At 46.7% G+C, this 26,031-nt stretch overlaps 1 protein-coding gene across 3 annotated transcripts in view; it reads left to right on the top strand.

The window, feature by feature from the left end:
* Window positions 1–26,031, top strand: part of DIAPH2 (diaphanous related formin 2) — a 1,729,654-nt gene that overhangs the window by 1,030,672 nt on the left and 672,951 nt on the right. The window contains exon 24 of one of the 3 annotated variants that reach the window (XM_077286527.1): window positions 7,042–7,339. The exons of the other annotated variants lie outside the window; for them this stretch is intronic. Within the exon in view, the coding sequence (XP_077142642.1) occupies window positions 7,042–7,058 (17 nt within the window). The 3' untranslated portion in view covers window positions 7,059–7,339. Of the gene's footprint in view, window positions 1–7,041; window positions 7,340–26,031 lie in introns of those variants that run through there. 3 annotated transcript variants of the gene reach the window in all.

Below are 26,031 nucleotides of genomic sequence, written 5' to 3'. Positions count from 1 at the left end.
GCTGATGGAAGGAGGTTTGCACTCAAAATCTCACGATACATGGCCCCATTCATTATTTCATGTACCCAGATCAGTCGTCCTGGCCCCTTTGCAGAGAAACAGCCCCAAAGCATGATGTTTCCACCACCATGCTTTACAGTAGGTATGGTGTTTGATGGATGCAACTCAGTATTCTTTTTCCTCCAAACACGACAAGTTGTGTTTCTACCAAACAGTTCCAGTTTGGTTTCATCAGACCATAGGACATTCTCCCAAAACTCCTCTGGATCATCCAAATGCTCTCTAGCAAACTTAAGACGGGCCCGGACATGTACTGGCTTAAGCAGTGGGACACGTCTGGCACTGCAGGATCTGAGACCATGGTGGCGTAGTGTGTTACTTATGGTAGGCCTTGTTACATTGGTCCCAGCTCTCTGCAGTTCATTCACTAGGTCCCCCCGCGTGGTTCTGGGATTTTTGCTCACCGTTCTTGAGATCATTCTGACCCCACGGGGTGGGATTTTGCGTGGAGCCCCAGATCGAGGGAGATTATCAGTGTTCTTGAATGTCTTCCATTTTCTAATTATTGCTCCCACTGTTGATTTCTTCACTCCAAGCTGGTTGGCTATTGCAGATTCAGTCTTCCCAGCCTGGTGCAGGGCTACAATTTTGTTTCTGGTGTCCTTTGACAGCTCTTTGGTCTTCACCATAGTGGAGTTTGGAGTCAGACTGTTTGAGGGTGTGCACAGGTGTCTTTTTATATTGATAACAAGTTCAAACAGGTGCCATTACTACAGGTAATGAGTGGAGGAAAGAGGAGACTCTTAAAGAAGAAGTTACAGGTCTGTGAGAGCCAGAAATCTTGATTGTTTGTTTCTGACCAAATACTTATTTTCCACCATAATATGCAAATAAAATGATAAAAAAACAGACAATGTGATTTTCTGGATTTTTTTTTCTCAGTTTGTCTCCCATAGTTGAGGTCTACCTATGATGTAAATTACAGACGCCTCTCATCTTTTTAAGTGGTGGAACTTGCACTATTGCTGACTGACTAAATACTTTTTTGCCCCACTGTATATGTCTGTATGTATATATGCACTGCTCAAAAAAATAAAGGGAACACTTAAACAACAGAATATAACTCCAAGTAAATCAAACTTCTGTGAAATCAAACTGTCCACTTAGGAAGCAACACTGATTGACAATCAATGTCACATGCTGTTGTGCAAATGGAATAGACAACAGATGGAAATTATTGGCAAATATCAAGACACCCTCAATAAAGGAGTGGTTCTGCAGGTGGGGACAGGGGTGGATTAAGGGTAGCCAGGGCCCTGGGCTGTTCAGACACTGTGGGCCCCCCGGCCATGTGACGGGGTCATGTGATGGGGTCATGCGACGGGGTCATCATATACCTGAACCAGATTATTCCAGAAAAATAGTTGCTGTGTGAAACTATAACCTGTCAAACATCCATTGATCTAGTCAATTTACCCTTCAGTTCAGTATATAGTATACAGTGTATAGTGTCAGTGTATAGGTAACACTGACTCACCAGTGACGTCTCTAGGTGAAGTCCTTCATCTTTCATCCAGCACAGACCGCCATCAGTTCATCCAGCCAGGACTCGTCTCTGCAGGAAATAACACAGTTATCTCGAGCTCCGCTTGTAGAACACATTACTTAATTTTTCCCAACTTCTACATTACACCACATGAAGAAAAACAGGCGACATAGTGTCACTCTACACAGTAACAGGACCGCCCCCCCATTTAAAACAGTGTCCTCAAAAAATTAAATAAATACATCGCTGCAGTAATAATATTCCTTAATTAGCCCCTATGGTAATAATAATATCCCCCATCCTGGCCCCGTGTATCTCATTCCTGGCTCCAGCCATATGTTCTCCCATCCTGCCCTCATGAGTATCCATCCTGCCCCATATGATCTCCCCATCCTGCCCCATCAGTCTCCATCGTATCCATCCTGCCCCATGATCCTGCATGATCTGTCTCCAATCCTGCCCCATGTCTTTCATTCTGCCCCATGTCTCCAATCATGCCCGGTATCTACATTCTGCCCATGTCTCCAGTCCTGCCCCCAGTGTGTCCAGCATCTCTGCCCCCAGTGTCCAGCATCTCTGCCTCCAGTGTCCAGCATCTCTGCCCCCAGTGTCCAGCATCTCTGCCCCCAATGTGTCCAGCATCTCTGCCCCCAATGTGTCCTGCATCTCTGCCCCCAATGTGTCCAGCATCTCTGCCCCCAATGTGTCCAGCATCCTGCCCCCAATGTGTCCAGCATCTCTGCCCCCAGTGAGTCGAGCAATCTGCCCCAGTGTGTCCAGCATATTGCCCCCAAAATGTCCAGCATGTTGCCCCCAGTGTGTCCAGCATGTCGCCCCCATTGTGTCCAGCAATCTGCCCCAGTGTGTCCAGCATATTGCCCCCAGTGTGTCCAGCATTCTGCCCCAGTGTCTCCAATATTGCCCCCAGTGTGTCCTGCATCCTGCCCCAGTGTGTCCAGTATATTACCCCCAGTGTGTCCAGCAATCTGCCCCAGTATGTCCAGCATATTGCCCCCAGCGGGTCCAGAAATCTGCCCCAGTGTCTCCAGCATTGCCCCCAGTGTGTCCAGCAATCTGCCCCAGTGTGCCCAGAACTGCCCCCAGTGTGTCCAGCAATCTGCCCCAGTGTCTCCAGCATTGCCCCCAGTGTGTCCATCAATCTGCCCCAGTGTGTCCAGCATTGCCCCCAGTGTGTCCAGCAATCTGCCCCAGTGTGTCCAGCATTGCCCCCAGTGTGTCCAGCAATCTGCCCCAGTGTGTCCAGCATTGCCCCCAGTGTGTCCAGCAATCTGCCTCAGTGTGTCCAGCATATTGCCCCCAGACATTGTCCAGCATTCTGGCCCGGGCCCCCCGGATTGCCGTTCGCAAAAAAAAACAAAAAAAAAACGAGTTCTCACCTGACCTGCGCTCCAGCGGCGCAGCTCCCTCCAGCAGTGCGCACTCGCAGGTGACTGACAATGACGTCAGACCCCGGCGACGTGTGCGCTGCGCCTGCGGCCGACTTCAGCTGCCAGCCTCCAATTGGCTGGTGGCTGTTGTTAACTATTGACGTGCGGGCGTGCACCCGCACGTCAATAGGTGAAACTGCCGCAGTGCCGGTAGGGGCCCGGTGAGCAGATGAGACGGGGCCCGATGCGGGCCCCCTCTCTGCCCACCGGGCCCATACGCCAGTCAGGGCAGTAATGCCCTGATGGTGGCAGGCAATCTGAGCGGTAGCCCAGGGCCCCCCCACACCACTGGGCTACCACCCAGATTGACCCTATTGTAATCCGCTTCTGGGTGGGGACCACAGACCACATCTCAGTACCAATGCTTTCTGGCTCATGTTTTGGTCTCCAGACTGTGACATGCAGTAGGGAGATGGGAGAAAGATTCACAAAGTCACCTATCACTGTAGCCCTCCACCAGTTGGGCCAATATGGCAGAGTGGCCAACGGAAGCCACTCCTCAGTGCAAGACATATGAAAGCCGCATAGAGTTTGCTACAAACACATGAAGGACTCCCAGACTATGAGAAATAAGATTCTCTGGTCTGATGAGATGAATATAGACCTTTATGGTGATAATTCTAAGCGGTATGTGTGGAGAAAACCAGGTACTGCTCATCACCTTCCCAATTAAATCCCAACAGTGAAGCATGGTGGTGGCAGCATCATGCTATATATTTTTTTTCAGCTGCAGGGACAGGACAACTGGTTGAAGGAAACATGAATGCGGCCAAGTACAGAGATATCCTGGATGAAAACCTCTTCCAGAGTGCTCTGGACCTCAGACTTGACCAAAGGTTCATTTTCCAACAAGACAATGACCCTAAGCACACAACTAAAATAACAGAGGAGCGGCTTCAGAACAACTCTGTGACCATTCTTGTCTGGCCCAGCCAGAGCCCTGACCTAAACCCAACTGAGCATCTCTGGAGAGACCTGAAAATGGCGTCCACCAACGTTCACCATCCAACCTGACGGAACTGGAGAGGATCTGCAAGGAAGTATGGCAGAGTGCCGTGGCCTTGTTTGTTTCGGCCGCACGTGCTTATGGACTAGGGGCTCAGCGGAAGGTACCAGAGACCGACCGCTGCCGCCAGAAGACGGACCATCGTTTAAAGGACCCCTTCTGTGGACATCGCCGTTCCCGGTTCTACAACCCCCTGCGGGATCACTTGCTGCAGGGGACCATACAGAACATGATAAGTTCTTTCATTGGACTGCTATTGTTTTACAGTTGCTACCCCTATTATCCCTCCTTTAACCATTAACCTCCCTCCAAGGAGTGAATTCCCTGTTTATTAAATTGCTATATCTTGTTAACCATTGCTCTGCCTCTTGTCTGTCACTGCATCCCGCAACCTGCTCACATGTATACAATATATATGTGCACACATACATAGCCATCATCTCCGCTGCTCTCTGTTAGTGACCCGGTGACACTGGATTGTTACAGATGTGTCAGCTCTTCTGTGGATTCTTCCTTCTCTTTTCTCTTTGTTACTTTGTTGCGCTCATTCTCTGAGTGTAATAGGATCATATTCTTCTGCATCACATGTAGAAATGGTAGAAATCGACGTCTTCTTCAACCAACTGTTCTTCCATCATCCAGTCCCATCTAAAATCTGCAAACTCCACCAGAGGCAGAACACAAGTGCTAATGAATTGCTTTTTTTCAGGTCACTCAACCATAGTAGTCACTCGCTTATTATTCCCTATGAGTATCCCGGTGCTGCTCAATTATTAACTCTCTCTTGCCCTTCTGTTTGTTTTGCTTATTGATTCTGATACAAGTGGATTTTTGTATTGTCTGTGTCTGCCAGCAATGAGTGCAGCAAAGTCCACAGTAAACGGAGCTCTCTAATGACATGTTCTAACTGAAGTGCTGAATGGCCCTGCACACTTGTCACTGACCCACTGAATAGGAGAGTGCAGGATGTCTAGGGCCAAAATGTGGACTTGTACTCAGGGGCCTAATGTGGGTGCTAAGGGCCACAAGACAACATTGATGTCCACAGCTTCCCACAGATTGTTGCTCAAATACACAGACCCCATGCACACACGTGTAACCATCCTGCCGACTATGCCAAGTGTAACGCAATACATGCGGTAGCCACGTGCAAGGCACTCGTCTTCGGCGCCCCGCCATGTTACATAAAAGTGTGGTTCCTGGCTGGGTGTGTGGATGCAGGCCGCATGTAACCAGTGTTGTGGGTTTGCCAGGACCAGATGTTCCACAATTCAATGAAGGAGACCACCATTCACAAATAAAATGCTTTTTCCTACACTACTGGTGCCCTGGAACCCTTGCACTTGGGTCCCCCGCTAGTCCCACATACTCAGTCCTATTAAGACCCATTACCTTCTGTGTTCCATCTGGGGGATTTGCGACTCTGCGTCCTCTCCAAGGACTGTTCTCTGGAAGGCCACTCTGTTTCGTTAGTCACTTTTTTTAGGATCTCACTGTCCCTCGCCTTAGTCCCCTCTCACTATGGATCACCCTTTAGGAAGCTCTTCCACCTATCCTCTCCAGAATTCTGCACCGTCCTACGTCTCCGCATCTTTGTCTACCACCTACCTGTTCTGCACCGCTCTACATCTCCTACTCATCTGTCTACCACCCTACCCGTCCTCACCACAGTGCTGCAGCACCGTACATCTCCTCATCTCTGTTTACCACCCTACTTTCCTCTCCACAGTGCTCCACTGCCCTATATTTCCTCTTAATCTCTTTATACCACCCTACCTTCCACTCCACAGTGCTGCACAACATATATCTCCTCCTCATCTTTGTCTACCGCCTGCCCATCCTCTCACAGTGCTGCACCATCCTACATCTCCTCCTCATCTCTGTCTAGCACCCTACCCATCCTCTCCACAGTGCTGAACCGCCCTGCATCTTCTCCTCACCTGTCTATCACCATACCCATGCTCGCCATTGTGCTTCCATGACCTACATCTCCATCTCATCTATCTACCACCCTACCTGGCCTCTCCGAAGTACTGTACCACCCTACATCATCTCTATGTACCACCTACCTTCTCCACTGTGCTGCACCGCTCTACATCTCATCATCTTTGTCTACCACCTACCCATCTTCTCCACAGTGCTGCGCCACTCTATATCTTCTCCTCTGTCTACCACCTACCCATCCTATCCATAATGCTGCACCACCCTACATTTTATCCTCATCTGTCCACCACCTACCCATCATTTCCACAGTGCTGCTCTGCATTATATCTCCTCATCATCTCTGTCTACCACCTACCCGTCCTCTCCACAGTGCTGCACCACCCTACATCTCATCATCATCTTTGTCTATCACCTACCCGTCCTCTCCACAGTGCTGCACCACCCTACATTTTCTCCTCATGTGTATACAACCTACCCGTCCTCTCCACAGTGCTGCACTTCCCTACATCTCCGCATTATATCTGTTTGCCACCTATCCATCCTCTCCACAGTGCTACACCGCCCTACATCTCCTGCTAATCTCTGTCACCTTACCCATCCTCTCCACAGCGCTGCACCACCCTATATCTCCTTCTCATCTCTGTCTACAACCCTACCTGTCCTCTCCACAGTGCTGCACCACCCTACATCTCCTCCTTAACTGTCTCCATACTACTCCTGCTCTCCGTTTTGTTAATAGTCTTAAGACTAACATCATTCATAATGCTAGCCTCACACTTCTGTCTCCATGATTGTTCTCATGCTGCGCCAATTCTCTGGAGTGTGCTACCCCATACAATCAGGTTAATTCCCAATATTCTTTATTTTTAAGGGTGCCCCCAAAACACATCTCTATATGCAGGCCTATCACATTCACTAATCTGATCTCTACTCCCTTGCCTCCCATTCCTGCAATACTCCCCACGATCCATGGACCCCACTATGCTTCACATTTGTGAATACAGTTTTTCATTTTTCTGTTAGTCATAATCTAAAGTACGAATCTAGATTTTTATTTCTTTATTAGTTATTTGTTCCTCTTTGTTCTTAACATCAAGGATCCTTCATTATCTGAGAACAGAGAACCTGGAGTTGTCCGAGATACGTCATCACCGCAGCGTTAACAGTCTGAGAGCGCTGAAAGCTTTTCTGAACGCTCTTCGCTTCTATAGACGCCTGGATCTGAGCCGAGATAAAGGAGCTTGATGTGTGAGATCAGCTCACCCCACTCAGGATCGCTCTCCTGACCCTTCTGTGTGATGAGTCCGAGGATTGGAACAATGTATCCGAGTGTCACAGAATATCACTTTGTAGTGTCGGATATGTGGCATCAGACTATAGCGCTGCTCTTACTCTCGGATGTTGGAGACTTTGCGCTGCCTCAAGGTGGCAGAAAACTCTGTCATAGGGGCGAAACATACGAATAAATATGTTTACCATTTGGTCTTCACTTTGAGAACTGATAAAGAAGCTGATTGCTAGGTGATGGCCATTTGTGATGTTCCATTTGGTTGTGGCCATGAATGGTTTTGTATGAAGGACCGGCAAGAGGATGGCTTCAATGCAGCATTGTTCTTCCATTAATAGTGCTTTCTCCAATGTTGGGGATCTGGTTCTCTTTAAGAACATGCAGTTTGGCATTTTACAAGCAGGGTATCATGGGAGACAGATATGTAAATTAGCTGTTTTCCAGAAAACGCTGTCTAGTATTACCTTTAGGGTATGTGCACACAACGTTTTCTACACTTGGATGAGCTTCAGAAAATGGCGGCATCTTTGCTGCAGTTCTAAGCCGCAGACGCCGCCATCTTGCGCCTGTCTTTTCGGCTCCTCAGACGACTTTGTGTAGTTTGTGGCACCCTCCAAGCTGAAGACTCCTGATGAATGGTCGGGTCGCCTCTTTTAGCTGCTTTGTGTCTTTTAAAATCTAAAGCGGTGAAAGACAAGTAAAAGGCGGAAAGTGTGACCAGCGAGTCCCGGTTACCTACAAGAGTCTGCGCTAAACCTTTTACCTGGGTATAGTTCACATTATCAGGAGAGTTTCAGACCCCTCTGCGAAGACGTTGCGTGCACATATCTTTGGGTCGGTACCCTGTAATCAGTGCCTGGCTCATTCTGGAGCCTGGACACATGGCGAGGAATATGCATCACACCAGTCTCCCCCTGCAGACATCTGTTCCAGGACACTTGGACCCTAACCCGTCGGCACATCCTGGTGATATTCATGGCTACAATGAGGCAGATGAAGGGTTGTCTCAGATCTCCACAGTTTTGGGGTGTCCTAGGAGGTCAACACAACAATGTCTGCTGTATGGAGAAGCCAACATTACTTTCATTCCTGCCGCAATCGTGAAACTCTAAATATTAATGATAATACATAGAGACCGTCTCCTGATTCCCGTAATTCCCATAACACCGGCCGGAGAAACCATTATTCAGCCAAATCTCACAGAAAAGAATAGAACCCAAAATGTATGAATGCTTTATTACCCCCTAAATTAGTCCGGCGTCCAATTATCCCATTACTCAGCTTTAATAGATCCCATTAAAAGCAAATTCATAATTCAATATCCCGCTAATATCTAATACATGAAAAAAATTAAAAGCAGCGACATTTTATCCACATTTTGTAGAAAAGCCTCCCGGTCTGGAGGAGAGGCGCGGACGGCGCCCAGGATATATGGGGGATTTCAGGACGCTGTTTGCAGAGTAATGATCGCACGTCCTATTATTTATTATTACTGTCATGTTCCCGAGTAATACCCTGTTTATTAGCAATGAGCAGACGAGGCGGTCCGAATCTGACCCCGGTAATGGAGCGTAATCGCTGCATTTACCCTCTGCCCCTAGATTTCCCTTTTATGATTCCTCTTTCATGTAACTGTGTCCGGACCTGTTCTCTGTCACTCCGTGTCCTTGGCATCTCTGCTTATTGCAGTGGGATTCGGGGATCTCCATGCTCAGCGTTTCCAGCGTGCAGCTTCGTAGCCCTGGGTCTGTTTGCAATGAGTTGATATATTTTCCCTGTGTTTGCATGGCTGTAGTCCGGGGATGGAGCCTATATCTTGTAGAGGAAAAACCTGCACAGAAGATTAACCCCAGTGGGAATTTCAGTGTCCAATGTTGGAGAAAAATAAGGAAATGCCCCTTACAGAGACTTTGGGGTACGGGGCCAGTGTGGAGGGGGTCTCAGATTGTTCTCTCGTCCCATTTCCTATAGTCATTTCCACAAATACTACAGGTTATTGGGGGATTCCTAATGAATAGTATGGAGCCCTGTATTTCCAAGGAGAGGTGTCAGGTACAGGCATAATCCCAAGAGCTGATCCCTGTTCCCTTAGTCCCCGGTTGCCTTCAGTCCTATGAGTGCCATCTCCTTGGATGGTGGCAGATGAGACGAGCTGGAGCAGATGTGTGCACCATTACCTTCAATATTGGTAAGGACTCCAGTCCCTATGATATAATGTTAATACATTAGCAAGACTCTAGACCTGACGCAATGCCCATCCCAACCACTGGGTGGTCACATCCAGCATAGACGTCTCCCAACAGAGTGGCCAATTGTCACGTCTTCTTTTACGCTTCTTAGCTGGTACCGGTCATCTCAGGATAATATGAGCCAAAAGATACGCTAAGGAAGGACATGTGTCCAGGTGGTCTTCTGATGGTGTTAAACTGGAGCCCCCTCACATCCAAGACCAATACACACCCATATTTCATATCTAAGCCTTATTTCTATTAATACATTTACCATGTGGAAGAGTATTACGTAAATGCAGTTACTTCTCATTACCGGGAGCCTTGACCATGCATGGTATAAGGGGTCTGCTGCCGATGGCCGCCCTTCTGGATCCTCCTTATAATAACAGAGCAGTGTGCCCCTCTGTGCACGGGGAAGTCTACATTCCTACTGATGGACAGTCATTTTATAGGTTTTTCCTTCTGAATAAATAGATTAATTTTCCGTACTGTGCCATAGAGGTGCTCTCCGTGCCAACAATTATCATGGAGGGCTCTCACTGGTAATATCCTAATTTCTCACAATATCCACATGTCAGAGAATTTATCAGATCAATGGCGCTAATATACAATTATACCGCACCCTCCCGCTCAGAGGCTGAGAGCAGAAGACACTGGGATTTGGCAGTGTGTTTCACGGAAGGACATTTGACTCTGTCATGGCGCAGACTAGACGCGGTCTGCGGAGAATGTCCCACCGCGTTCCTGGTGTTGAAGCTTAATTAGCATTTCTCACATGCAGATCGTGCCACAGATTGAAAACGCATTATCACTTTCTCAGAGTGTAAATAACATTTCAGAAGATACTTACAGTTTCTGTCCCCAAAGGCTTCACCATGAAATGGGATTAGCTGGAAAGTCTTCAGCCTTTTGATTAGTAATCTAAAAAAAATTTCCATTTCAAGCGCAATGTTCGGGCCAAAGGCAAAAAAACATCAACAAACTTAAGGGTTGTCAGCCACGAGCAAAGTCATCGGAAATGCGTTTTGTTTTCTGAGTTTAAATATAGACTGAAATCTCCACATAGAACGATTTACAAGTAATGTCTGATCTGTCCTGGAAGGATCAAAAACTGACCGGCATCTCTGAACAGTATCCGACAGGTGTGAACAGGTGCAAGCCGGCGCCATTGTTCAATACTCCTTTCCACTGAGTGCTGCTCATCAGCTATGGCATGTGTCCTCTCCTTACCGGACTCTGCATGGAAGCCGCCATCTCTGCCGTAGAGCAACGTCAGCCTGGAGCCGATAACCCGTGGGTTCAGCTACCGGCACGATAAGCCACATTCCAATAAATCTGATACTTATTGGAATCACTTATCTGTACGCGACGACGTTTGGTACTTACAGGACAATTCACCTCCATCGCTGTATGATCCCATAAAGTGGGACGTCTGCCGGTCGGAGATCTGCACCTCCTGTTCTGCTCCTCCTTTTCTGCTCCTCCTGTTCTGCTCCTCCTGTTCTGTGACTTCTGTTCTTTACCTCCTCTTCTGCACCTCCTGTTTCGCACCTCCTGTTCTGCACCTCCTATTTTGCTTCTCATTTTCTGATCCTCCTGTTTTGCTCTTCCTGTTCTGCTCCTCCTGTTCTGCACCTCCTATTCTGCTTCTCCTTTTCTGCTCCTCCTGTTTTGCACCTCCTGTTTTGCTCCTCCTTTTCTGCTCCTTTTCTGCTACTTCTATTCAGTTCCTGCTGTTCTGTGACCTCTGTTCTGTACCTCCTGTTCCACGCCTCCTGTTGTGTGCCTCCTATTCTTCGCCTCCTGTTCTGCTCCTCCTTTTCTGCTCCTCCATTTCTGCCCCTCCTGTTCTGTGATTTCTGTTTCTTGCCTCCTATTCCGCATTTCCTATTCTGCGCCTCCTTTTCTGCTCCTCCTGTTCTCTGCCTCCTGTTCTGCACCTTCTGTTCTGCTCCTCCTCTTCTGCTCCTTCTGTTCTTCTCCTTTTCTGCTCCTCCTATTCTGTTCCTCCTGTTTTGTGACTTCTGTTCCGCGCCTCGTGTTGTGTGCCTCCTGTTCCGCCCCTCCTGTTCCGCCCTCCTGTTCCGCCCCTCCTGTTCTGCGCCTCCTGTTCCGCCCCTCCTGTTCTGCCCCTCCTGTTCCGCCTCTCCTGTTCCGCGTATCCTGTGTCACACCTCCTGTTCTGCGCCTCCTGTTCTGCTCCTCCTTTTCTGCTCCTCCTGTTGTGCGCCTCCTGTTGTGTGCCTCCTGTTCCGCACTTCCTGTTCCGCTTCTCCTGTTCTGCACTTCCTCTTCCACGCCTCCTGTTCTGCTCTTCCTGTTCTGCTCCTCCTTTTCAGCTCCTCCTTTTCTGCTCCTCCTGTTGTGTGCCTCCTGTTCCGCGTCTCCTGTTCTGCGCCTCCTGTTCTGCGCCTCCTGTTCCGCACCTCCTGTTCTGCGCCTCCTGTTCTGTGCCTCCTGTTCTGTGCCTCCTGTTCCGCGCCTCCTGTTCCGCGCCTCCTGTTCTGCGCCTCCTGTTCCGCGCCTCCTGTTCCTCGCCTCCTGTTCCGCGCCTCCTGTTCCGCGCCTCCTGTTCTGCCCCTCTTGTTCTGTGCTTCCTCTTCTGTCCCATTGCCCAAAAAGAAAAAAAAAGTGAATCACAGCGCAGAATTCTTATTTAATATACTCATTTTAATAAATAATTCAAAGGGAATAATAAAAAGTTCATACAACAAATGATGACAAGGCTAGTGACACCTAGAAACCATGTCAGGCGAGATTTAGGTACAGTCGTAACAATAAGCACATCCCTTTATTCCTATTCAAATACTTGTATGGAGTAGTATATATAAACAGACACAGAGATATAAATAAATAGATATGAGGCCCATAAGCAACTGCCAGTGCATAAAATCAATGTAACGTGCTTTAAAGAGCCATAATGTACTCGGTAGTATCTTGCACAAAAAACACCATCACAAGTTAACTACCCTCAGAAATAAAGGCATGTATGTAACATGCAGGAACAAAGGGAGGAAGGTAGAAAATAAGTAAATAGATAGTACCAACCTACTGCCAAGACGTGGACAAAGGGCCCCGACGCGCGTTTCGCTGTCAGTGCTTCCTCTTCTGAAGATACAATTATAGTGTAATGTGAGGCTCGCACAGACAATTCGCTCCATGTTTCTATTCTCTTGGTGCACGGGCTCAATAATTCAATACATAAATAGTTTTAATTGTGCTTGAATGAGTCGTTCCAGCGCTCGCTTCCTATAATGACACCTTTATAAAAAATTGCCCAACACCAGCAAAGTGCCGCCGCTCCAATGTTACTACCAGCGTGTCGTACGGGAATCAATATGTTTTCTCTATGTTTATTTTTCTTACCAGTTTATAAGATTTCATTGTGATATTCTGTAAGGTTTTCACGAGCAGCTGGTAAACTCAACCCCGTGGAAAGTAATATAGAGAATGCTGGTATAACCTGGGTAGCTTCTGTATATAATTATATATGTACAGCTGCTATAACCTGGGCATCTCCTGCATATAATTATATATGTACAGCCGGTATAACCTGGGCATCTCCTGTATATAATTATATATGTACAGCAGGTATAACCTTGGTATCTCCTGTATATAATTATGTACTGTATGTAGATCCGATATACTGTACATCTGGTATAAACTGGGCATCCCCTGTATGTAATTATATGTGTACTGCTGGTGTAACCTGGGCATCTCCTGTATATAATTATATATGTAAAGCCGGTATAACCTGGGCATCTCCAGTATATAATGATATATGTACTGCTGGTATAACCTGGGCATCTTCTGCATATAATTTATGTGTGCTGCTGGTTTACCCTGGGCATCTCCTATATATATATATATATATATATATATATATATATATATATATATATATATATATATATATATATATATATATATATATATATATATATATATATATATATATATATATATATATACAGCTGGTATAACCTGGGAATCTCATGTATATAATTATATACGTACAGCCAGTATGACCTGGGCATCTCCTTTATATAATTATATATGTACAGCTGGTATAACCTGGGCATCTCCTGTATATAATTATATATGTACAGCTAGTATAACCTGGGCATCTCCTGTATATAATTATATATGTACAGCTGGTATAACCTGGGGATCTCCTGTATATAATTATATATGTACAGCTAGTATAACCTGGGCATCTCCTGTATATAATTATATATGTGCAGCTGGTATAACCTTGGCATCTCCTGTATATAATTATATATGTGCAGCTGCTATAACCTGGGCATCTCCTGTATATAATTATATATGTACAGCCGATATAACCTGGGCATCTCCTGTATATAATGATATATGTACAGCTGGTATAACCTGGACATCTCCTGTATATAATTATATATCTACAGCTGGTATAACCTGGGCATCTCCTGTATATAATTATATATGTACAGCCGGTATAACCTGGGCATCTCCTGTATATAGTTATATATGTACAGCCGGTATAACCTGGGCTTCTCCTGTATATAATTATATATGTACAGCCGGTATAACCTGGGCATCTCCTGTATATAGTTAGATATGTACAGCCGGTATAACCTGGGCATCTCCTGTATATAATTATATATGTACAGCTGGTATAACCTGGGCATCTCCTGTATATAATTATGTATGTACAGCCGGTATAACCTGGGCATCTCCTGTATATAATTATATATGTTCAGCTGGTATAACCTGGGCATCTCCTGTATATAATTATATATGTACAGCCGGTATAACCTGGGCATCTCCTGTATCTACTATATAATTGTCTAAGGGTCACTTCCGTCTGTCTGTCTTTCTGCCTATGCAGCATCAATAGTAAAAAGATCTAATGTTAAAAATAATAAAAAATAAATAAAAAATCATTATTTACTCACCTTCCGCTGCCTTTCTCGCTCCTCGCGACGCTCCGGTGACCGCTCCATGCAAGCGGCAGGTTACGGTGCCAAGGATGGTATGCGAGAAGGACCTGCCATGACGTCACGGTCATGTGACCGCGACGTCACCACAGGTCCTGCGCTCATACCAACCCTGGACCGGAAACTGCCGCGTGCACCGCACACAGGGCCAGAACTTCAAGGGGCCTTCGGAAGGTGAGTATATGTTTATTTTTTATTTTAAGTCTGTATACTACGTGGCTCTGTGCTGTATACTCCGTCGCTGTGCAATATACTACGTACGTGGCTGGGCAATATACTACGTGACTGGGCAATATACTATGTGGCTGGGCAATATACTACGTGGCTGGGCAATATACTACGTCGCTGGGCAATATGCTACGTGGCTGGCCAATATACTACGTGACTGGGCAATATACTTCGTGGCTGGGCAATATACTTCGTGGCTGGGCAATATACTATGTGGGCTGGGCAATATACTACGTGACTGGGCAATATACTACGTGACTGGGCAATATACTACGTGGCTGGGCAATATACTATGTGGCTGGGCAATATACTACGTGGTTGAGCAATATACTACGTGGGCTGTGCTATATACTACGTGGCTGGGCAATATACTACGTCGCTGGGCAATATGCTACGTGGCTGGCCAATATACTACGTGACTGGGCAATATACTTCGTGGCTGGGCAATATACTTCGTGGCTGGGCAATATACTACGTCGCTGGGCAATATACTACGTGGCTGGCCAATATACTACGTGACTGGGCAATATACTACGTGGCTGGGCAATATACTATGTGGCTGGGCAATATACTACGTGGTTGAGCAATATACTACGTGGGCTGTGCTATATACTACGTGACTGGGCAATATACTACATGACTGGGCAATATACTATGTGGCTGGGCAATATACTACGTGGACATGCATATTCTAGAATACCCGATGCTTTAGAATCGGGCCACCATCTAGTATAGTTATATATGTACAGCCAGTATAACCTGGGCATCTCCTGTATATACTCCTACATGTGCAGCCCGTGTGATGTGTATCTGTACACTGTGCTCGTATACTCGCTCTGTATTATCCCTTCTTTCTATCCTGAACGTCTACATAAAGTGACTCCGGTAAAGCTGGATCTTAACACTTTGTCCAGCGCAGAGAACATTGCTTGTCATGATAAAGTGACGCTGCCGGTAACTTGGACGGTCGTGCAGTTCGGCTGTCAGATCTAATGATAAACATTATCGTCTGAGCTGCTACTAATTGCATCATGTTTAATAATTACCCTGACACCTAAAATATGAAGGTACGGAGCGCACTAATCAGCACGGGTCACAGCTAATGAACTCTGTGTGCAGGAAATGATTGGCGGCTGCTACACCGGCCGCACACCTCAAACTTACAGTGGGCACGGAAAGTATTCACACCCCTCTACATTGCTCACTCTTTGTTTCATTGCAGCCATTTGGTAAATTCAATAAAGTTCATGTTTCCTCATTAATGTACACTCTGCACCCTATCTACACTGAAAATAACAGAAATGTAGAAATTTTTGCAAATTTATTAAAATAGAAAACCTGAAATATCCCATGGTCATAAGTATTCACACCCTTTGCTCAGTGTTGAGTAGAAGCACCTTTTGGGCTAGTACAGCCATGAGTCTTCTTGGGAATGATGCAACAAGTTTTTCACACCTGGATGTGGGGATCCTCTGCCATTCTTCCTTGCAGATCCTCTCCAGTTCCGTCAGGTTGGATGGTGAACGTTGGTGGACGCCATTTTCTTGTCTCTCCAGAGATGCTCCATTGGGTTTAGGTCAGGGCTCTGGCTGGGCCAGTCAAAAACGGTCACAGAGTTGTGCTGAAGCCACTCCTTTGTTATTTTAGCTGCGTGTTTAGGATCATTGTCTTGTTGGAAGGTGAACCTTCGGCCAAGTCTGAGGTCCAGAGCACTCTGGAAGAGGTTTTCATCCAGAATATCTCTGTACTTGGCCGTATTCATGTTTCCTTCAATGGGAACCAGTCAACCTGTCCCTGCAGCTGAAGAACACCCCCATAGCATGATTCTGCCACCTCTGTTGTCGAGCTCCCTCCTGTGGTCAGGAATGGTATTTCTGTGAGTTCTGTCCGTGGGTTCCCTCTGGTGGCTGAAAGTGGAGCTGCTGGTCTGGAGGTGGCTTCCTCAGCTGCATCGTTTAAGACTGGGCTGGTTCCTCTATTTAACTCTGCTCAGTTCGTTACCTGATGCCAGTTGTCAATGTATCTGTACTGGTTCAGATCTCACTTGGATCTCCTGATGACCTGTCTACTTCAGCAGAAGCTAAGTCCCTGCTAAGCTCATTTGTTGTTCATTTGTGTGCTGAATATATTTCTGAGTACCTGCTAAGTTTTGTCCAGCTGGCTATCATGATATTGTCTCGCTAGCTGGAAGCTCTGGGTTGCAGAGTGGCACCTACCGCGCCGTGAGTCGGTGCGGGGGGTTTCTTGCTCACTCTGCGTGGCTTTTTGTAGTTTTTTGTGCTGACCGCAAAGATCCCTTTATCTATCTTCTGTCTATTTAGTAAGTCGGGCCTCCTTTGCTGAAACCTGTCTCATTCCTGTGTTTGTGCCTTCCTCTTAACTCACAGTCAATATATGTGGGGGGCTGCTCTTTTCCTTTGGGGAATTTCTCTGAGGCAAGGTGAGGCTATATTTCTCTTTAGGTGTAGTTACCTCTCAGGCTGTGTAGAGTCGTCTAGGCAGAGTCAGGTACGATCCACGGCTAATCCTAGTGTGTGTGATAATAGATTAGGGCTGCGGTCAGCAGAGCTCCCACTTCCCAGAGCTCGCTCTATTTTGCAGTTTTGACTATCAGGTCATTCCCAGTGCTCCTAACCACCAGGTCCAGCCATAACAGTACAACTGGCCCAAAAGTGTTAATGCATCTCAATAGAGGTATAAGAGAAGTTCTGAGACCATTTTTTTTCTCTGCAGTGTGTTTAGTCTTTTTTTTCCCCTAAACCTCTGGGTGGTTCAGGACTCAGGTGTAGATATGGACATTCAAGGTCTGTCCTCTTGTGTGGATAATCTCACTGCAAGGGTACAAGGCATTCAGGATTATATAGTTCAGAATCCCATGTTAGAGCCTAGAATCCCAATTCCTGATTTGTTTTCTGGGGATAGATCAAAGTTTCTGAATTTCAAGCATAATTGTAAACTATTTCTTGCCCTGAAACCTCGCTCCTCTGGTGACCCTAGTCAGCAAGTAAAAATCATTATTTCCTTGTTGCGTGGTGACCCTCAAGACTGGGCATTCTCCCTTGCGCCAGGAGATCCTGCATTGCTTAACGTAGATGCATTTTTTCTGGCGCTTGGATTGCTCTATGACGAACCAAATTCTGTGGATCAGGCAGAGAAAATCTTGCTGGCTCTATGTCAGGGTCAGGATGATGCTGAAATGTATTGTCAGAAGTTTAGAAAGTGGTCTGTGCTTACTCAATGGAATGAGTGTGCCCTGGCAGCGATTTTCAGAAAGGGTCTTTCTGAGGGCCTTAAGGATGTTATGGTGGGGTTCCCCACGCCTGCTGGTCTGAATTAATCAATGTCCTTGGCTATTCAGATCGATCGGCGTTTGCGGGAGCGGAAAGTTGTGCACCATGTGGCGGTGTCCTCTGAGCAGAGGCCTGAGCCTATGCAGTGTGATAGGACTTTGACCAGAACTGAACGGCAAGAGCACAGACGTCTGAATGGGCTGTGTTTTTACTGTGGTGACTCCACTCATGCTATCTCTGATTGTCCTAAGCGCACTAAGCGGTCCGCTAGGTCTGTCACCATTGGTACTATACAGCCTAAATTTCTTTTGTCCGTTACTTTGATTTGCTCTTTGTCATCCTACTCTGTTATGGCGTTTGGGATTCAGGCGCAGCCCTGAATTTGATGGACTTAGAGTATGCCAGGCGCTGTGTTTTTTTCTTGGAGCCCTTGCAGCATCCTATTCCATTAAGGGGAATTGATGCTACGCCTTTGGCCAAGAATAAGCCTCAGTACTGGACCCAGTTGACCATGTGCATGGCTCCTGCACATCGGGAAGATATTCGCTTTTTGGTGTTGCATAATTTGCATGATGTGGTTGTGTTGGGTTTGCCATGGCTACAGGTCCATAATCCAGTATTGGACTGGAAATCTATGTCTGTGTCCAGTTGGGGTTGTCAAGGGGCCCATGGTGATGTTCCAGCGTTGTCAATTTCTTCTTCCACTCCTTCTGAAGTACCTGAGTTTTTGTCGGATTACCAGGATGTATTTGATGAGCCCAAGCCCAGTGCCCTGCCTCCTCATAGGGATTGTGATTGTGCAATTAATTTGATTCCTGGTAGTAAGTTTCCTAAAGGCCAACTTTTCAATTTATCTGTGCCAGAACACGCCGCTATGCGGAGCTATATAAAGGAGTCCTTGGAGAAAGGGCATATTCGCCCGTCGTCGTCACCGTTGGGAGCAGGGTTCTTTTTTGTGGCCAAGAAGGATGGTTCTCTGAGACCTTGTATAGATTACCGCCTTCTTAATAAAATCACGGTCAAATTTCAGTACCCTTTGCCTCTATTGTCTGATTTGTTTGCTCGGATTAAGGGGGCTAGTTGGTTTACCAAGATAGATCTTCGAGGAGCGTATAATCTTGTGCGTATTAAGCGGGGCGATGAATGGAAAACCGCATTTAATACGCCCGAGGGCCATTTTGAGTATCTGGTGATGCCATTCGGGCTTTCTAATGCGCCATCTGTATTCCAGTCCTTTATGCATGACATCTTCCGAAAGTATCTGGATAGATTCATGATAGTATATTTGGATGATATTTTGGTCTTTTCGGATGATTGGGAGTCTCATGTGAAGCAGGTCAGAATGGTGTTCCAAGTCCTTCGTGCTAATTCCTTGTTTGTGAAGGGGTCTAAGTGTCTCTTCGGAGTTCAGAAGGTTTCCTTTTTGGGCTTCATTTTTTCCCCTTCTACTATCGAGATGGATCCAGTTAAAGTCCAGGCCATTTATGATTGGACTCAGCCTACATCTGTAAAGAGCCTTCAGAAATTCCTGGGCTTTGCGAATTTTTACCGTCGCTTTATCGCTAATTTTTCTAGTGTTGTCAAACCACTGACTGATTTGACCAAGAAAGGTGCGGATGTGGTGAATTGGTCCTCTGCGGCCGTTGAGGCGTTTCAGGAGCTGAAACGTCATTTTTCTTCGGCTCCTGTGTTGTGTCAGCCAGATGTTTCGCTCCCTTTTCAGGTTGAGGTTGATGCTTCTGAGATTGGAGCAGGGGCTGTTTTGTCTCAGAGAAGTTCTGATGGCTCTGTGATGAAGCCATGTGCTTTCTTTTCTAGAAAGTTTTCGCCTGCTGAGCGTAAATATGATGTTGGCAATCGGGAGTTGTTGGCCATGAAGTGGGCATTCGAGGAGTGGCGACATTGGCTTGAGGGCGCCAAGCATCGTGTGGTGGTCTTGACGGATCACAAGAATTTGACTTATCTCAAGTCTGCCAAGCGGTTGAACCCTAGACAGGCTCGATGGTCACTGTTTTTCTCCCGTTTCGATTTCGTGGTTTCATACCTTCCGGGTTCTAAGAATGTGAAGGCTGATGCCCTTTCAAGGAGTTTTGTGCCTGATTCTCCGGGAGTTTCTGAGCCGGCTGGTATTCTCAAAGAGGGGGTGATTTTGTCTGCCATCTCCCCTGATTTGCGGCGGGTTCTGCAGGAGTTTCAGGCGGATAGACCTGACCGCTGTCCTGCAGAGAGACTGTTTGTCCCTGATAGATGGACTAGTAGGGTTATCTCGGAGGTTCATTGTTCGGTGTTGGCTGGTCATCCTGGAATTTTTGGTACCAGAGATTTGGTGGCTAGGTCCTTTTGGTGGCCTTCCTTGTCCCGGGATGTGCGTGCTTTTGTGCAGTCCTGTGGGACTTGTGCTCGGGCGAAGCCCTGCTGTTCTCGTGCCAGTGGGTTACTTTTACCCTTGCCGGTCCCGAAGAGGCCCTGGACGCATGTTTCCATGGATTTTATTTCAGATCTCCCTGTCTCTCAAAGGATGTCGGTCATCTGGGTGGTTTGTTATCGCTTCTCTAAGATGGTCCATTTGGTACCCTTGCCTAAGTTGCCTTCATCCTCTGATTTGGTTCCGTTGTTTTTCCAGCATGTGGTTCATTTGCATGGCATTCCGGAGAACATTGTGTCGGACAGAGGTTCCCAGTTTGTTTTGAGGTTTTGGCGGTCCTTTTGTGCTAAGATGGGCATTGATTTGTATTTTTCTTCTGCTTTCCATCCTCAGGCAAATGGCCAAACTGAGCGAACCAATCAGACTTTGGAGACCTATCTGAGATGCTTTGTTTCTGCTGATCAGGATGATTGGGTGACCTTCTTGCCATTGGCTGAGTTCGCCCTTAATAATCGGGCCAGTTCGGCTACTTTGGTTTCACCTTTTTATTGTAATTCTGGTTTCCATCCTCGTTTCTCTTCAGGGCAGGTTGAGCCTTCGGACTGTCCTGGTGTGAATTCTGTGATGGACAGGTTGCAGCAAATTTGGACTCATGTAGTGGACAATTTGACATTGTCACAGGAGAAGGCTCAACGTTTCGCTAACCGCTGTCGCCGTGTTGGTCCTCGACTTCGTGTTGGGGATCTGGTTTGGCTGTCATCTCGTTATGTTCCTATGAAGGTTTCTTCTCCTAAGTTTAAGCCTCGTTTTATTGGGCCTTATAAGATTTCTGAAATCCTCAATCCTGTGTCATTTCGTTTGGACCTTCCAGCTTCTTTTGCCATCCATAATGTGTTCCATAGGTCGTTGTTGCAGAGATATGTGGCGCCTATGGTTCCTTCCGTTGACCCTCCTGCTCCGGTGTTGGTCGAGGGAGAATTGGAGTATGTGGTGGAGAAGATTTTAGATTCTCGTATCTTGAGACGGAAACTTCAGTATCTGGTCAAATGGAAGGGCTATGGTCAGGAAGATAATTCCTGGGTTCTTGCCTCCGATGTCCATGCTGCCGATTTGGTTCGTGCCTTTCATTTGGCTCGTCCTAATCGGCCGGGGGGTTCTGGTGAGGGTTCGGTGACCCCTCCTCAAGGGGGGGGGGTACTGTTGTGAACTCTGTTCTCGAGCTCCCTCCTGTGGTCAGGAATGGTATTTCTGTGAGTTCTGTCCGTGGGTTCCCTCTGGTGGCTGAAAGTGGAGCTGCTGGTCTGGAGGTGGCTTCCTCAGCTGCATTGTTTAAGACTGGGCTGGTTCCTCTATTTAACTCTGCTCAGATCGTTACCTGATGCCAGTTGTCAATGTATCTGTACTGGTTCAGATCTCACTTGGATCTCCTGATGACCTGTCTACTTCAGCAGAAGCTAAGTCCCTGTTAAGCTCATTTGTTGTTCATTTGTGTGCTGAATATATTTCTGAGTACCTGCTAAGTTTTGTCCAGCTGGCTATCATGATATTGTCTCGCTAGCTGGAAGCTCTGGGTTGCAGAGTGGCACCTACCGCGCCGTGAGTCGGCGCGGGGGGTTTCTTGCTCACTCTGCGTGGCTTTTTGTAGTTTTTTGTGCTGACCGCAAAGATCCCTTTATCTATCTTCTGTCTATTTAGTAAGTCGGGCCTCCTTTGCTGAAACCTGTCTCATTCCTGTGTTTGTGCCTTCCTCTTAACTCACAGTCAATATATGTGGGGGGCTGCTCTTTTCCTTTGGGGAATTTCTCTGAGGCAAGGTGAGGCTATATTTCTCTTTAGGTGTAGTTACCTCTCAGGCTGTGTAGAGTCGTCTAGGCAGAGTCAGGTACGATCCACGGCTAATTCTAGTGTGTGTGATAATAGATTAGGGCTGCGGTCAGCAGAGCTCCCACTTCCCAGAGCTCGCTCTATTTTGCAGTTTTGACTATCAGGTCATTCCCGGTGCTCCTAACCACCAGGTCCAGCCATAACACACCACCATGCTTCACTGCGGGGATTGTATTGGGCAGGTGATGAGCAGTGCCTGGTTTTCTCCACACATACTGCTTAGAATTATCATCAAAAAGGTCTATCTTCGTCTCATCAGACCAAAGAATCTTATTTCTCATAGTCTGGGAGTCCTTCATGTGTTTTTTAGCGAACTCTATGCGGCTTTCATATTTCTTGCACTGAGGAGAGGCTTCTGTCAGGCCACTCTGCCATAAAGGCCACTGGTGGAGGGCTGCAGTGATAGGTGACTTTGCGTAACTTCCTCCCATCTCCCTACTGCATCTCTGGAGCTCAGCCACATTGATCTTGGGGGTCTTCTTTACTTCTCTCACCAAGGCTCTTCTTCCGCGATTGCTCAGTTTGGCTGGACGGCCAGGTCTAGGAAGACTTCTGGTGGTCCCAAACTTCTTCCATTTATGGATTATTTAGGCCACTGTGCTCTTAGGAACCTTGAGTACTGCAGAAGCTCTGCTGTAACCTTGGCCAGATCTGTGCCTTGCCACAATTCTGTCTCTGAGCTTCTTGGCCAGTTCCTTTGGCCTCATGATTCTCATTTGGTCTGACATGCACTGTGAGCTGTGAGGCCTTATATAGACAGGTGTGCGCCTTTCCAAATCAAGTCCTATCAGTTTAATTACACACAGCTGGACTCCAATGAAGGAGTAGAACCATCTCAAGGAGGATCACAAGGAAATGGGCAGCATGGGACTTATATATGAGTGTCTGAGCAAAGGGTCTGAAGACTTATGACTGTGATATTTCAGTTTTTCTTTTTTATTACATTTGCAAACATTTCTACATTTCTGGGGTTTTTTTTCAGTCAAAATGGGGTGCAGAGTGAACATTAATGGGAAAAAAAACTTTTCTGAATTTACCAAATGGCTGCAATGAAACAGAGTGAAAAATGTAAAGGGGTCTGAATACTTTCCGTACCCACTGTAGGTTTAGGGTTACGTCTATTCATTTTGTATTTTATACGTTGATATTTTTCAAATCCTTTCAATCCTTACATTTCTCTTCTATCAGGCCTGAAATATTTAGGCTCTTTTAACCTTAGGGGAGTTTATTTTGTGTTGTCACTGGCTCCCTGTATTGTTTAATGTAATATATGTAAGTCATGAAGAACCCATGAGAGGGGGCGTAGAGCCCAAGAGAGGGGATGAGGGGCCCACGAGAGGGGACAAAGTTCAAGAGAGCGGACAAAGAACCCAAGAGAGTGGATGTAAAGCTCAAGAGAGGGGCCCAAGAGAGGGTATGTAAAGCCCAAGGAAGGAGACTAAGAGACCAAGAGGGGATGAGGAGCTCAACAGAGGGGATGAGGGGCCCTATAGAGGGAATGTGGAGCCCAAGAGAGGGGACATAGAGCCTAAGGAAGGAGACGAAGAGACCAAGAGGAGATGAGGAGCTCAACAGAGGGGATGAGGGGCCCTATAGAGGGAATGTGGAGCCCAAGAGAGGGGACGTAGAGCCTAAGGAAGGAGACGAAGAGACCAAGAGGGGATGAGGAGCTCAACAGAGGGGATGAGGGGCCCTATAGAGGGAATGTGGAGCCCAAGAGAGGGGACGTAGAGCCTAAGGAAGGAGACGAAGAGACCAAGAGGGGATGAGGAGCTCAACAGAGGGGATGAGGGGCCCTATAGAGGGAATGTGGAGCTCAAGAGAGGGGACGTAGAGCCCAAGGAAGGAGACGAAGAGACCAAGTGAGTGGACGTAGATCCCAAGAGGGGATGAGGAGCTCAAGAGAGGGGATGAGGGGCCCTATGGAGGGAATGTGGAGCCCAAGAGAGGGGACGTAGAGCCCTAGAGAGGGGTCCGGGTGTTGCCTTCTGGCCATCTCCTGTAATATATATACCGTATTATATTATTATTATTATTATTTATTATTATTATTTATTATACACATACCCGCACATACACAGATTTCAGCATAACCAATTACAATTTTGCGCAGTGAAGACTAATATGCCACTAGTATCCAAAATCTCCACCGAGTCCATGTAGGACCATTGAAGGGGGACCAAAGGCTCTTTGCTATCTGCCATATCATTTTGCTGAGGAATTTTGGTCAATATTTGCCTGCAATGTCCTGGCCCCAAGGGATATAAATGGAGGCACAAAGTCCTGTGCACCATAGGAAGAATTCCTGGACTTTCTTGTCTTAAAGGGAATCTGTCAGCAGGTTTTGGCTATGCAAACTTAGACCTGAGTGATGTAGGGGCAGAGACTATGAGCTGCGTTTTGCTGTGTCAATGCAGCCAGTGTTTTATTAGCCTGTGATTATCACTGCAGGACTAGCAGCCTTGTGCCTCCTGGTCCATCCACACTCCCAGCCCTGATTATCAGCACTCTGTCACAATGTACACCGAAAGCTGTGATGTGGGTGAGGGTATATTGCTAGATTCTATCACAACTGCTTCACGCAATAAACTAAGCAACACCAGAATCAGGGTCTCTGTCCCTACATCATGCTGCTGACAGATTACATAGCAAATCCTGATGACAGAATCCCTTTAAGGATTGATCTCACGTTGCGTCCATGTTCATTTCCATGGACTCTTCTACTTCTACCTCTGAGATAGCAAGAACTTTCAAAGTCAAAGGGGGATGGGTAAATCTACTACGGACCCCTTATAAAGTAACTCAGAAGAATAGAAGCAATGTGAGGTGGGAGCTTCCATTGCGGTTCCTTGGGGTGAGCAACTTACTTTGTGGTACATCAAATTTGGCTCAAATCTCTCTAAAAAAACAAATCAGATTTAACATTTGATCTGTGAAAATGTCAGTGTCATGGCAGCCACCCGGACACCATGTGGGTGGGGTCAAAAAGAAAAGGGTTAAATAAGACAATGCTGACCCTGCCATCACCTTTCTGTTTTTGCCGGCCGCAGGTGCAGTCTGCACTGGGACATCTTTAGTGTTTCCTAACTCCTGGCATCTTTGGGGTCTCTGTCATTGACAGGCCTGCAACATCATGAAGTCTCAACCAGCCAGGACTCTCTGAAGATAGCCCAATGCACACCTCACCTATGACTGGACTGGGATGGGTGAGGACCGGCTGAATCTCATTTTTTATTTTTTACCCATGTTTCTTTTGCTCTGGGGTTTGGAGAGTGTCATGAATGGGTCACGTCTTCCTGGGAGATCTGGAGTTTGGAAAGTCACTACATATTGTGAATTGCAGATCTTCCATTTAGCCGAAATGTTTGTGTTTCTTATTAAATGGAGTTAGTTTCCCTTGGTGCTGAAGAGGTTAATGACCCTTTCTATGCTGGTGAGATACTTGCAGCTCCCCTTTTCACTTATCACGTACAATCACTGCATGACAGAGAGACATCATGGTGCAATCATGGATATTCAAGGCAAACTTCAGCACGAAATTTCTGCCAATTCACCCATCACCAATGTTCACTGAGTGAGCAGATACAATGTATCCTTCACCGGCGTCTGTGGTAACACCAGATCATGTCCTTTATCACTCAAGGAGTAAAGTTGTGTTCTACAAACTGTATCAATGGAGACGAGCTCTCTAAATATGGCAACATTCGAGCCAAAAGCCTCACAAAACAGGAGGCAGCACCCCAAACCTGCCCTGTCGCTGAGGTCTACATATTTGTGTTAGTTTGTGCAGGAGCAGCACATTCAATACCAGAGTTTTGGGTGATG

Source organism: Ranitomeya variabilis, chromosome 2 (assembly GCF_051348905.1).
Source record: "Ranitomeya variabilis isolate aRanVar5 chromosome 2, aRanVar5.hap1, whole genome shotgun sequence".
NCBI lineage: Eukaryota > Metazoa > Chordata > Amphibia > Anura > Dendrobatidae > Ranitomeya > Ranitomeya variabilis.
This window is presented reverse-complemented; position numbering and strand designations above follow the sequence as displayed.